The sequence below is a fragment of the Mus caroli genome, chromosome 6, assembly GCF_900094665.2.
Source record: "Mus caroli chromosome 6, CAROLI_EIJ_v1.1, whole genome shotgun sequence".
NCBI classification, from domain to species: Eukaryota; Metazoa; Chordata; class Mammalia; order Rodentia; family Muridae; genus Mus; species Mus caroli.
Window position 1 is genome coordinate 68,999,126 of NC_034575.1, and position 14,318 is coordinate 69,013,443.

Sequence of the window (14,318 nt, forward strand, 5' to 3'; positions counted from 1 at the left end):
AAAGAGAGGCCCATTGGACTTGCAAACTTTATATGCCCCAATATAGGGGAATGCCAGGGCCAAAAGAATGGGAATGGGTGGGTAGGGAAGTTGGGGGCGCTATGGGGGACTTTTGGAATAGCATTGGAAATGTAACTGAGGAAAATATGTAATAAAAATATTAAAAATTAAAAAAAAAAAGAAACTGACTCCAGTTCCTGGAGAGCTGACTCCTTCATCTGCCCTCCTTGGGGACCAAGCACACATGTGGTAAATGTACATACATGCAGGCAAATACTCATATACATAAAATAGAAGGAAATACATCTTAAGACTATAGATGTACTGGCTCTTAAATTGTGGCTTAGACATTTAACTTCTCATTCATCAGTGTTACTGGGGATTTATTAAAACTGAGATCTTGGCTGGGCATGGTGGCACACACCTTTAATTCCAGCACTTGGAAGGCAGAGGCAGGAGGATCTTTGTGAGTTAGAGGTCAACCTGGTCGACATAACAAGCTGCAAGACAGCCAGGACTACAGAGAGACCCTTCTGTCTCAAAACAAACAAACACATGGATATCTCTAGAGCCAAAACTAGACACTGTCTTTCCTTCAAAGACTGTGTGTCTATCCATCTGTCTGTCTGTGTGCATGTGTGGGTGTGTATATGTGATGCTAAGCTAGTGTGAATTTATGAGACGTAGAGACAGCTCTTTGATGTGCTTAAGGGTAACTGATGGTAGTTTACAGGTGTGTGTTTGTTTGTTTGTTTGTTTAATGTTTACCTGCAAGAATGTTTGTGCACCATGTGCTTGTCTGGTGCCAGAGACCAGGAGAGGATCCCCTCCACCCTGAGTTACAGGTGGTTGTTAGCCACCATGTAAGATTGTTTCTTTTTAAAAACCTTTGCGAACTTGATACATGAGAACTACATCTGTGGCTTTTCTACCTCTCCCTGCACCTAGATACTTTCTTTGTTAAATATTTGACAATATCTTAAGAAGCAGAAAACAAATTTGAAGCAAAGATTCTGCAGTTCAGTTCTACTACTTATTCTGTTTAGTTCCATTGTCAAAACTGTGATTTGGATTTTATTATTTGGATTGTCTGCCCTTGCAACAAGTGGCAGTAGGTGGGGAGAGTCTATATTTGCTTATAACATAGAGGATCATCTAATCAGGAAATGACACCTTCCTTTCACTGTGTGGCGACCTTAGGTCAGTGGTTCTCAACCTTCCTAATGTTGTGACCCTTTGTTGTTACTTTATAAATATACTTTTGCTACTGATAGGAGTCGTAATGTATCGTGATATGTATCATGATATGCAGGATCCCCGGTCCGTGACCCACACAGGTTGAGAACTGCTGCCTTTGATCCTGCCTTGGTGTCATTTGAATCAGGATTGTACTTGGTGTATATTTTTCTCTGTGCATCACATAATGCATTACCGTACCTGACTCCCCTCTCCCCGCATCACATAATGCATTACTGTACCCGACTCCCGCCCCTCCCCACCCCAGGTGCACGTTGGTTGCGTTTGGAGTCTGGCTCCTGTACAGCCTCATTTTGAAAGACACTGATGGAGAATGTGACATGAAAAGAATGCACTCTGTGGACCCTGACCGGATAAAGGTGAGCTAGTGCGTGCGGTTTCAGTTGGGACATTTCCAAGCACATACTTTAGCTGCAGCCCCATCTCTGCAGTATGACATAGAACTCCTTGTGAAAACCTCGCATCTGTTTCTGTGATAAAATTCTCTGACCAAAAGTGACTTGGGTGGGGGGAGCTTTCTTTTAATGTACAGGGTGCAACCCATCATTGAGGGAAGTTAAGGCAGGAACTCTAAGATAGACCTGACTGCTATTCCATGCAGAATTACCATCTAGCCAGAGAACTCACTCACAGCCAAGGAGTGTATCAGAAACCATGCAGGAGCACTGCCTGCTGGCCTGCACAGGCTCATGCTCAATCAACTTCCTTATATAGCCTAGGACCAGGACCCCTTGCCTAAGGAATAGTACTGCCCACAGTGGGCTGGACCCTCTAACATCACCAATCAATATAGTCCCCCATAGATAAGCTCATAGGCTAATCTGGGCAGTCCATTAGTTGAGATTCCCTTCTCAGGTGACTATAAGCTGTGTCCAGTTGATAGTTAAAGCTAGCTAGGACAAAGGAAAAAACCAATCTTAGCACTCCAAAAACAGAGGCCTCTTTCAGGCCCATCATCTGGCCCTTCCATTCTGCAGAATTATTTTCCACTTACTAGTGGGCTCTCCCCGATACATGTTGAGACACCTACCGTGGAGTTTACCATGCTGCTGCCCATCATTCTTCTAAAACAGCCGATGAAAAAGTTCTGTGTGTGATGTGTCACTCCTGGGCTTCGGTTCTATGGGATCTCTATTAACAGTGCGGCCAGCAGAGTAAAGAGCCACGTGAGGCAAGAGGGAAGTCTAGTTCAGCATGACTCAGTAGTCAGTGTTGGTTCAAACTTTTAGTCTTGACACTACACAGTTTATTTTAGGCATATTTAAGTACAGGACAATTTGGGGGAAAAGTTTCCTGGAGTAACACAGTCCCGTGTGCACAAGGAGGCCTAATTACATCGAAACTCTTCTCAAAGTGTATGCCACTTCTTCCATGAAGATGGGTTCTAAAGATCGGCTGGATGTGTTATCTTAAGGGCCATGGGAGGTTCTGTGTGGTCTTGAAGAGGTCCACTGGGCTATTAGCCACCTCCAGTCCTTGTTGAAAGAGCTTGAGGGAGGCCCTGGCATACAGATAGCTCAAGGATCACCTAGGCTATGAGCTACCTCCATTCCCAGCCTTCTAGGTGGGAACAGGTTTTTGCTTTCCCGCTGCCCCACTGTCCTCAGATGCTTGCAGCCTTCCCCTGTTTTATCAATATCCACATCTGCTTGGGAGCCATGTGTGTCCAGTGTCCTGTGCTTGGAGCTCCCTCCTCTACCCCCCTGAAGCCCGTTCAATTCCATGGCCTTTCTGAGCACACTTGGATCGGGGGTTGTTGACAATCCTGTTTTCTGACTCCAGGGAAAGGCCTAAAATAATGGCATTTAGTGCGGCTTACTGAATCGCTGTGGATTCTTCTGTCTTTCTTTGCTGAGCTCCTTCACTTTCTCATGATCTTACTTTCCCGTCCTTTTAATTATATGCACCAGAACTACCTGCCAGTTGATGACACTGGAGTCTGTATAGTGGAGTAGAGAATGAGTCTCTCACATGAGGCTGAACATGGTGCTTTGTGTAGGGTGGTAATGTCGTACCATGCAGAGTCCACCCGGCAGAAGTAGAGACCTGACTACCTGCATTCCTTAGTTCCCCCCAAAACTACACTAATAACCGGGGTTTGTCTACTTGTCCTTTTAAAGGCCAGACAACTGTGTGTGTGTGTGTGTGTGTGTGTGTGTGTACGAGAGAGGGAGAGGGAGAGAGAGGGAGAGGGGGAATTTTTGTGTGGAGAGAGAGAGAGAGAGAATTTTTGTGTGCACACACCACCATGCCTGGTTTTTCCCATGGGTCCTCAGGCTAGTGCAGAAGTACTTTGACACTCAACCACCCCTCCCCCCATAACTATTGCTTTGTTTTTGAGATTTTTTCTTTTAATTTTATATATATATAGGTTTTTGGTTTTGTTGTTTTGTTTTGGATTTTGGTTTTTAGGACAAGATTTCTCTGTGTAGCCCTGAACTGTCCTGGAACTTGCTTGGTAGACCAGTTGACCTCGAACTCAGAGATTTGCCTGCCTCTGCCTCCTGAGTACTGGAATTAAAGGCTTGTGCCACCACCAAACCCAGCTTGTGTATAGATGTTTTGCCTGCTTGTATGTCTGTATATCATAAGTGTGCAGTGCCTACAGAGGCCAGAAAAGGGCATTGAATCCCCAAGAATTGGAATTATAGATGGCTGTGAGCCTCCAGGTAGATGCTGGGACTCAAACCCAGGTATTCTGGAAGAACAACCAGTGTTCTTTAACTACTGAGCCATTGCTCCAGCTCCATGATTGCTGTAGCAATTGCTCTTTAAAGCTCTTCAGGGCCCTAGTGACTTGATTAAAACCTAAAGGAGACTCGGGACTGCATTTCTGAGGTTGCATAGAAAGGGTGGGAACACTTACATAGCCTGAAAGATCTGCTTTGGGGAAATGATGGGACCTGCCTAGGTGACCTTAGTAACAGAAAGATGTATTCAACTAGCAACCAGACCGCAGGAACAAAGGCTTGAGATCTTCCGTTTGCCACACACTCTCATATTAATTGATGTGAGTATATTACCAGTCTGTCTGAACTGTAAATTATTTGTGAGTGGAATTGAGTTCATACAATTCCTGAGAGTCTAAGTAAAGGCTCTTAGGAGTTCTTTCCTCTCGCCTGTTGTCTGTTTCTGTTTTATCTTTGCCTCAGACATGCCCTGTGATTGCACAGTAGAATTTCTAAAAACAGAACCTGCTGAGTCACACCTCAGACTCTTGGTCTCTCATTACCTTTGGGAGCATGTGGAGCCCCGTTCCTCCACCTGTGGGGGGCTTCATGGCCCGTGGTCCTGCTTCCTTTCGCCCTACATCATCTAGCACTGCCCGTGCTGGGTGCACTGGGTGGAGCTGCTTTCATTCCCTCTCAACCTCATTCTTTCTGACCACTTTATTGACATATAATTCACACATCATAAAATTCACTGTTTAAAACGTGTGGTGCACAGTCTTCCATGCATTTACGAAGCTGTGCTGCATGACGGTGTGTGTACAGAGCCTTTTCGTCATCCCCCAAAGAAACTTCAGGACTCTTAGCAGTCACTCCCTGCCCCAGGCAACCATGAATCCCTTTCTCCAAGGCTGTTGCCTGTTTTCTGTAAATATAGCCCACCCTCCTCTTTTGCTGGCTCGTGCACTTAGCATAATGCATTCCTTTTTCCAGCTGAAAGCTAACACTGGCACTGGGCATAAAGGACCCACAATGGTGTTCCCAGCACCAGAGGATGAGGCAGTGACTGGGGTTAGTGTGCACTGTGGAGCAAGACCCTGTTTCTAAAACTAAGCAACAACAAAACCCTCAGGGGCGAATACTGGAGAAGGTTTGCTCTAGCTCTCCCTTGCGGAAGGGAAGCTGAGGGACTGTTATGTGTGCATCATCCCTGGAAGCCTGCGAGAGTCCTGGTACAGAACTGGAGGCGAGGTGCCCTGTGTTCTATGTGGCTCAGGCTCACCTTAAACACGCAGTAGCTCTCAACATCTTTTTTCAAACATTCCCTTTATGTATGTGTGTCTGTGGGTGAGTACTGCCACAGCATACACGTAGAGGTCATAGGACAGCTTACAGGAATTGGTGCTTCTCACCGTGTAGGTTCTAGAGGGATGGGGGAGCATGTTTACCCGCTCAGGCATCTCACTGCACCCATCCTTCTGAAAAACAAAACAAAACAAAAAACAGCAACATCAGAAACAGTTTTCACCCTTTTACATTGCCCCACATTTCAGAAAGGTATTGGTAAGATGTCCCCCTCTGCTGTGTGCAGCGTATCATGGAGGGCCTGGGGTGGGGCTCAGCAGGAATTGAAATGGAAAAAGGCACAGAGGGGAGGTCCTTAAAACCACAGCAGACAGCACACTAGTTTGTTATCTCTGGTACACCGTGGGTTGGGATTGCAGATGTGTGTTACACATCTGGCTTTACATGTGGGTGGATTTGAATGATTGTACATGTGTAGTCTCAGAAGAGTGAACCCCGCTAGCATCTGGAAGCATGAATGGCACCCTGTCCATCCTATCAGATACTGGAAGCATGAATGGCGCCCTGTCCATCCTATCAGATACTAGTGTTCCTAGTTGTACCGGGTCCAGCTGCCATTCATTCCGCAGGGGAGGGAGAACAGCTGCCAAGTTGTGGAGTTTATGTTTTTTTGGGTTTTTTTAATTTAAAAATGTCCATTAACATGCCAGTTGTTAACAAGACCAATGGTAGTCTCTGAAGGGAGGTTTAAACACATTGAAAGTGTGTCTGAGATCCAAAATTGTGCTTAAAAGATACTTGAGAAGAGACTGGCATATTGTGTCAATTTAGGCTTGATCTGAGTGGTGGCAGCAGCAATTTGAACTTGGCCCACTCTTTCTGAGAGCTGAAGACCACAGGTCACCCTGAGGACAGCATTCTGTGCAGCATAGTTAATTGGGACCCAACACCTCAGCTCTTCTGGCCTTGCGGTCCTCCCTTTACCATGCTCACAGTGAGCAGGCTCGCCCTGCATAGCTGCTCCTTGATCCGAGGCAGTAGCACTTGCACACTTCTCTGCTGTGCTTGCTACCACCCCACTTTCTACAGACTACCCCAAAATGTGTCAGAGGTTAAAAAAAAGCCACGACTCCATCCTCCATCCAGCATCCACTGCCCTAACAAAGATATTACTAGTTAAGTAGATCTGCAGCTGCCAGCCTTTCCGTCTCCATGTTGATAGACATGAAATCACACAGTAGGACTTAATCCTTTAGAGCACTCTACACCGTTCTCAGCGTAATTCAGTTTGGGGCTTTCTGTCACACTGCTCAATTCCTGCAGAGCCCTTTCTCAACGGATTCCACACAGAGCCCACATCCACTACGGCAGTGAGGGTTCACTGTGGCATCTGTCCCTTGAGTATTATCCTTAAATTCTGACTGCTTTTAATCCCCAGAAGGCTGAGAACTTTGCTCTCACTTGTGGCAGCCACTAGGCAAAGGGAGGAAGAGACCAGTGTGCAGTTACAGATGTGAAAACTATGTGTGTTTCTATAATAACTGGTCCCCAGATACCAGGAGCTATGACTGAGTTAAGCTCTTTCCTGTATTTAGTTAACTCAAAGTTCTTTGACCTAAATTCTCTCCTCTCCTGAAACTATAAAGTCAGTATGTAATGGGGATAGAGCTTCATGTGGACTCGAAAGTCTGCCACTTGTTTGTATGTCTAAGAAACATGACCCCCAAGCCAGGGAGTGGAAATGGCAGTCCTGCTGAGGAGGTCGCCTTGCCCTTAATGTCCTTCAGTGGATATTCATGATGTGATGGCCCATGGTAAATTATCACATCAGTGACATCTGGACCTTCAAGGTGTCTTTATTCTTCATTGCTGGTGGCCTGCAGCTCAACCTGGATCACTTTGAAGAGCTAAAGCCTTTATTTCCACCCCTAGATTTGACACAGCATCTTGTTTCTTAAAAGAGGAACATCAGCTCTCTGGATCTCAGAGCTGCCAGGATGGCGCCTCCCAGTCAGCCCTCCTCCACTTGGCTGCCATGGCCCGGAACCCCTGCTTCCTCTGAGCACCCCAGTTCCTTAAAGTGAACTGTCCCACCTTTGATTTTTTTTTAAGCTGGGAACCCCATGTAGGGAAAAGAGAAGAGGCACCAAAGTGTACTGTCGTTAGCTAAAGTTGCCCTGTGATGGCAGGCACCTTCAGAGCTCAGCACATCTTTAAACATGTGGAACCAGGCTCGCAGCGTTCTCACCCTCTCCAGTGCTGTTAGCTGCGCTCGCTCCCTCAGGTCCCCAGCCCCAGCCGTGAGACAGGCAGGGTTACTACAGAGGGTGACAGCTGGGCCTTGGGCTCTGCTCACAATACAGTAGATTAAATGAGAAGCCTGAAACTGAATGCTTTTCCAGGACAGGGAATGGAATGAAATTTCACTCCTCTCCAAAGGAAACTTCTAAAGAGAAGATTTGGCAGCACAGGAGAGCTGCGCGCACACTTCCAGCATCCTTCCCTGGGCCTCCTTTGGCACTCTGCAGATGTCCCTTTGGCTCCTAGGTGACTTGTGAAAACATGTACTGGGCCTGGATCCTACGGGTGAACTGGGTTTCAGGGGCTCCAAAAATGGCTCTCTATGATCATGAGACCTGGAGACTATAGCAATGAGTGAAGTCAGTGGCAGGACCCTTCTGTTTGCCCCTCCCCCCCCCAGGTTGGGATTAGGGCCCCATGAAGGGCGGAGCCTCGCCTGCTTAGTGTTGGTGAGGACTCGGGCCATGATAGGTTCCTTGCTTGGTGTTCCGACTGACCCCTCAGGAAGATGTCAGTCCATGTGTGAGCTGCTGATGTGTGGAGTAACTTCGTTCCTTTCCCATAGGCGTAGAAGCTGCTGTTTCCGGCCTTGGCACGTGAGCAGCCCTGATTCATTCTCCTGGGTGTGCCACCTTGAAACCACAAAGGGAACTCACTGGTGACCTTATCTTCGGGTGTCACAGGGGGTGCAAGGCTGTGAAACCATTAGCCAGTTCCCCTTTGCCAAAGGAGGTAAATCCCCCAAATGCACACACAGGGCCTCTCTGTGTAGCCCCGGCTGGCCTGGAGCTCACTCTGGAGACCTTTGCAAGGCTACACTTTAAAAATATTTTTAAAGGTTTTTCTACTGAGATGGGGGAAATGTTTCCTTCGAAAGTATATTTTATAAAAATCAGATAATGGCTGATGAGGTGGCTCCAAGTGTAAAAAGCACCTGCTGCCAAGACCAACAGCCAGTTCCTCCCTTAGCCCCACTCGGAGGAAGGGGAAAACTGGCTCTCATAGGTTGGCCTCAGATACCCCACACACATGAACACTAACGCATACACACGGACACAAACACACACACACACACACCAGGCACACACACCCACTCACATACACATACACAGACTGAAGTGTAACAAAAAATTAGAGTAAAAATAATAAGACCAAGGAAGATCAGCTGAGGTCATGTTTATGACTACAACAGTAAGAATCTCCATGATACACTGACAGGTTTGAAGACAAGATACAGTCCTAAAAGTAGGTATCCTGCGACCTACAGGAGCCTGTGCCACACATCTGCCCGGACTCGTGGGCACACAAGAGAAAGCTGCCCAGGAGCAGGGGGGGGGGGGGCTGTTGGACACAAAGATGGGAAGCACACAGCAGGAGCAGCATGTGGGAAGTCTTCTGACTGGGCCTCAGCAGCTGGCCTCGCTGATAGGAGGACCAGCCCTGGGCACTTGCACAGGAACCAGCAAGTTCTGTGCGGTCAGGACACTTGTTCTCTGATAACACTGAAGGTCATTGTCTTCCAGACTGCACAAAGCTGTAGAACAAAATTTACCATCTTAGCCAGTCCTGAGGGCCAAATCAGAGCATTGCAACATGCCAAGCAAACATACCACTGTGTGCGTGTGTGTGTGTGTGTGTGTGTGTGTGTGTGTGTGTGCGCGCGCGCGCGCGCTCACTATAACACAGTATGGAGGTCAGAGGACCACTTTGGGGAGTAAGCTTACTTCTTCTATTCTGTGAGTCCCAGAGAGTAACTAAACTCAGGTCAGCAGCAAGCACCTTCACCTACTGAGCCATCTTTCTGGCCCTCCAGAATCTTTCAAAAATACTGTTCTTGTACCTGTCAGACACATTCCTTATCTCTGCATCTCCTCAGTCCCTGGTCCCACTATTCTTCCTTGTGTTTTCTATAGATCTGACCACTTTGCAAACTGCAGATAAGTACACTCAGCCAACTTAGGGCCCATCTTCTGGTGACAGTTTGTCTCGGTGGCATAATGAAAGTAATGGCCTTGTAGAGTTTCTGTTCTTGTCATAAGATGTGGCCCTCTGGTTCCTGCCTGTTCCTGAGAAAACACTAACCCTAAAAGGTAAATGTTGTGTACCATCAGATGGTAATCACAGGGCTGAATGTCTAGGCAGTGTCATTTCTAATGTTGGAGAGGTTTTAAAGCCTATGTTGGTCATCCCCTTCCAGAGAGCTCAGAGCTATGCGCAGGAAGTCTTACAGAAGGAATGTCGGCCCAGGTACGCAAAGACAGCTATGGCTCGGTTATTTGAGGACAGGTACAGCATCAACTTGGAGCCTTTTGTGCAGAAGGTCCCCACGGCCAGTGAAGCTGAGCTCAAGTATGACCCGCCTTTTGGATTCCGGAAGTTCTCCAGTAAAGTCCAGAGCCTCTTGGATATGCTGCCCGAGCATGACTTTCCTGAACACTTGAGAGCCAAGGCCTGCAAGCGCTGTGTGGTTGTTGGGAACGGGGGCATCCTGCACGGACTAGAGCTGGGTCTCGCCCTCAACCAGTTCGATGTGGTAATAAGGTACATGCACTCCAAACCAGCCTTGCTTCTCTAGAATCTTCCAGGGACAGGGAACAGTGGGAGCTCTTCAGCACCCCCGCTTCAACTCTTGGGGGTGTTGAAACAAAATCACAAATGGCCAAGTGTCCAAACTGCATTGCTTACCCTAGATCCAAGGCTTATGTGTGGGCTGCCGTCACTGGCCAGGCCTCACAGAGGTTTGGAAAGGTGGAGGTGGGGGCTTGGTAACCAGTACTGTTAGACAGGGCCTGCAGGCTGATGCAAGGCAGGAGGGCAACACCTGGCTTTGGGGACAGAGTTTAGGGACAGTGAGCCCTGGGAGGACAGCCAGCCTCCAGGGCAGTTAGAACTCAGCACAGGCAGGAAACAGCCATCCTAGAGTTCACTGCTGTTCTGACTCTTCAAAGGGGGTGGGGGTTGGTGCTCGCTTGCATAGTTGTTTGGTTTGGGGGCTTGTTGTTGGGGGCGTTGTTTGGTTTGGTTGGTTGGTTTTTGTTTTTTAGGACAGGATCTCTCTGCCTAGGGTTAAAGGCATGTGCCACCACACAGTGCCTAAAAGGTTTTTTTCCTATTTAATTATTTAGATTAGGGGTGTAGCCAAATGGTAGAATGCTTGCTTACAATACACAGGGCCCTGGATTTAGTGATAGCTCAGGAAAGAGAAAGGTTTTCCAGTTATAAATGTAAAACATACCCATTATCAGGAAGAAAATGATGGCTACTTGTAGCAGGAATCAGCAGCCACTGCCAACTGCCGTGCAGCCCCCCTCGCTCCTGCTCTGGACGTGAGCTTGTGTCTGTGTTTCTGTCTATCTCTAAAGATTGACTTCGTTTTTGGTTTGTGTAACCTGTGTATGTGTGCACATGCGAGGGAGTGCCCGTGGAGGTCAGAAGAGGCCGTCAGAATCTCCCGAGTGAAGTTACAGGTTGCTGTTAGCCACCCAACATGGCTGCTAGAAACCAAACTCTGGAAGAGCAGCAGGTGCCCTTCACCACGGGGCACCTCTCCAGCCCTCCACTGTGTTTCTACAAGATAGTTTAAACTCACACTCACGATTAGCTTCTGAGGTCTTAGTATCTCAGCGCTCCTTTAGAAGAAGATAATTTTTTGGTGGCTCTTTTGCCAGACATTAGAATATTTATGTCTCTTTACTTTTTATTGTGAAACTACTTTGCATATTTTTATGCACATGTCTTTTTATCCAGCTTTGATTGGTTCCTTAGACAAGTTATTTTAAAATAGAATTGGTTTCTTCAAGACCTGGGGCCTATTTTTCCAACCCTGGGTTACACTGCAGTAAATTAGCCACAAGATCTGGGTCCCCATTCAGTCTGTCCTGCAGAGACCCATGGGCTGACGGAAGAGAGGGTAATGAAGACAGAGCCTAGGGATGAAGGTGTGACATGCGTGGCTGGGGGTGACACACAAAGAGTGGAAATAGTGACAAGACTGAATCTGGGGGACATATTGAAAAGTAATTGACAGACCCTTTTAATGGCTTGAAAACTAATCTCAAGTGATAGAAAGATTTCTAGTCCAGGGATCTCTGACCTTAGCGGAACCACTAACAGAACCCCGGAAGTGGGGAAAAACTGGTTAGCAAGGGACATGACAAAACCCATCCCAGCCATTTTGACTCCCCAAATGAGGATGTTCACATGGGACCTTTGTGATTTGGGCCAGCCACTCCATGGTGCCTCAGTTTCCTCATCCAGAAGCAGTAGGGTTTGTCCACTGTGGAGACCAGACACACGAACGGTAAAGTGCTAAGAGCAGTGAGTGACAGGATGGTGCTCTGTAAATGCCACAGCTACTTTGGGGGAGAGCATGGGAAGCAGGGTGCTGGGACGAGGTGCAGTGGGTAAGAGGCCTTTGTAGGAAAAGTAGGTTATTCAAAGGGGCAAGGAATAGAAACCAGGAAGAAGCAGAAAGGAGCCGCAGATGACTGGGAGCAGAGCAGAGTGGGCCAGGTCTCACAGGGAGGTCATTGGTGACGTGAAACAGCTGCCACCTGTTCGGGCTTTTTGTTGCCTGGCAGTGTTAAGTGCTTTCTTCTCAGAAATAATCCCAGTTGTTGATGTCATGAGTGTCTGGTACCATGGAAGACACAAAGATCTCAGTCCCTAACTGATTAAATACAAGGGCTGAGGGCTTCCAGAACCTTGTACCGGGGCCTGTTTGAGCAGCAAATTAATGCCTGTATGCAAGTAGCCCTGTGCCAGACAGGACCAGGAGCCCCACCCATCCAGTGGTTCATGGCTAGGCTGTGGGAAAGAAGTGGGTTAGACCCATGCTGACAGTGCAGACCTTCAGTTCCAGGACAGATGGCATATCAAGCTGGCTTAGAAGGATAGCAGTGTGTATCTTCCCAGAGAGGAGTCAGACAGGGGTAGCTGAATGAAGAACCCTACCTGGTGGGAGGATAGGGCTAAGACAGCTGAGAGAGACCAGAAATGAGACTTAATGTCCTGGGGTGGCAGGACTGGGCATGAACGCTTCAAGGGCAGGAAGGCTCCTGTGCACCAGGGACAGTGATGGGTGCATCAAGCCTGGTTAGAAAGAGAAAGATTAAGAAACATTTATTTTCATAAATCCGTGGAGATAGTACAGCTCCTTCCCGTTTACCTTCTCCCAAACGCCCTGGTCGAGCACGCCCAGTTGAGCTTATTTTCCCTGCATCGTCTCTACAGATGTTCCTTAGCTTACCAGGAGGCTTCCACCTGCACACCCAGCATACTCCTCCATCAAAAGATGCCTGAGGGGTGGCAAGGGAGGTGGCTCAGTGCCTAGGTTCATGTCTCAGAACTGGAGCTCAGCCCTCCAGTGCCCAAGTAAATGCCAAGTAGACATGACAGCCCGGCTGTACATTCCACGCTCTATAATGCCAGGCTCAGAGGGCAGAGGCAAGGGATCCCCTGGGCAGGCTGGCTTGCTAAAGTAGTCATGCTGGTGAGCTCTGGCTTCATTTGAGAGACCTGTCGCAGTGATTAAGGTGGAGAGCCATTGAGAATGACTCCCCATGTCAACCCATGCGTGCATGTAAGGGAAGGTGAGGAGTGGGGATTCGTTGTCTCCACAGAGCCTAATCATTAGTTTGCTCATCACACGTAGTGTAGAGTGCCTGTCACTTCCCCTCGAGATCCACATGGCTGCCACCCCATCGCAGCATAAAAAGATATTACCGTATCCACGTCACCAGCCCAGGAAAAGTCAAAATCCAAAGTTCACAATTGGGTTTCTGTCAAATGCACATGGCTTTGAACCATCATAAAGTTGAAAGATTTTTAAGTCGGTCCACTGACAGTCCATCTGTACTGTTACTCTCTGCTGACCCATTTTTGAAAGTTGCATTAGCAAGTCCTGAGAACTTGAGCGTGCCTTCCTGAGAACGAGGCCACGATGCTCAGGATCAGTGTGTGTGTGTGTGTGTGTGTGTGTGTGTGTGTGTGTGTGTGTGTGTATAATCCATGCCCTTCAGTTTCAATCAGGAGAAAACAGTGTGGCCCAGTGGCACGCGTTGGCATTTAGTTGACCTATAACCAAGGGATTAGCTTGGTTTAGTAACCAAGGGATTCGGTGTTTAAGGTGTGGAGGAGGAAGTAGCCATGAAAAAGAAAGTTTAGACACAACTGTGCTGCAGACACTTTCATGGGATTTCAGAAGACCATTAACTAGCTAGGCACAGTGGCACATCTCTGTGTTGCGGCCTGCCTGCAGTCCACAACACGAACGGTTCAACTGAGAATGGCAGTTCACTGAAAAGAGAGGAATCTAGACGGGGCGGAAGAAAGAATGGAGCTAAGACAAATCCTGATCAAAGCTCAATTTTACTATTTCCAGACACTCAGTTATAAAGGAAGGGGGAGGGAACCCAATATCCCGCCAAGTAACTCAGGGTCCAGTAGCAGGAAGAACACGTGTGTGCCTCCAGGCAGCAAAGGCAGGTTCCAACAGTAGGCGTGGCAGGACGAATGAGCATGTAGCTCCACCTTTGAGCAAGCAGGTTCCAGGCTGGGGGAAGGGAGGCCACATTTCCTCCCATTAGTTAACAAAACAAAAATAAAAAAGGGGGTGGCCTGAGGCAGAAAAATTATGTTCAATAGTTCTGCCTGAGTTTTTTAGGGCTAAAAAAAAAACCTGTTTCCATGGGATTCCCTAACTTTTCTAATGGTAAACTGTATCTGGCTAAGACTGTCTTTAAAGCACTGACTGAATAGCAGCGCTGGGCTGTAGGCTCTGACTTT

At 47.7% G+C, this 14,318-nt stretch overlaps 1 protein-coding gene across 5 annotated transcripts in view; it reads left to right on the plus strand.

Moving 5' to 3' along the window:
• Positions 1-14,318, plus strand: part of St3gal5 (ST3 beta-galactoside alpha-2,3-sialyltransferase 5) — a 56,566-nt gene that overhangs the window by 35,452 nt on the left and 6,796 nt on the right. For 2 of the 5 annotated variants that reach the window (XM_021164689.2, XM_021164690.2), the window contains exons 3-4: positions 1,505-1,616; positions 9,730-10,073. In XM_021164689.2, coding sequence (XP_021020348.1) covers positions 1,505-1,616; positions 9,730-10,073 — 456 coding nt within the window. Of the gene's footprint in view, positions 1-1,504; positions 1,617-9,729; positions 10,074-14,318 lie in introns of those variants that run through there. The other 3 variants (XM_029478512.1, XM_029478511.1, XM_029478513.1) reach the window with 2 other exon arrangements.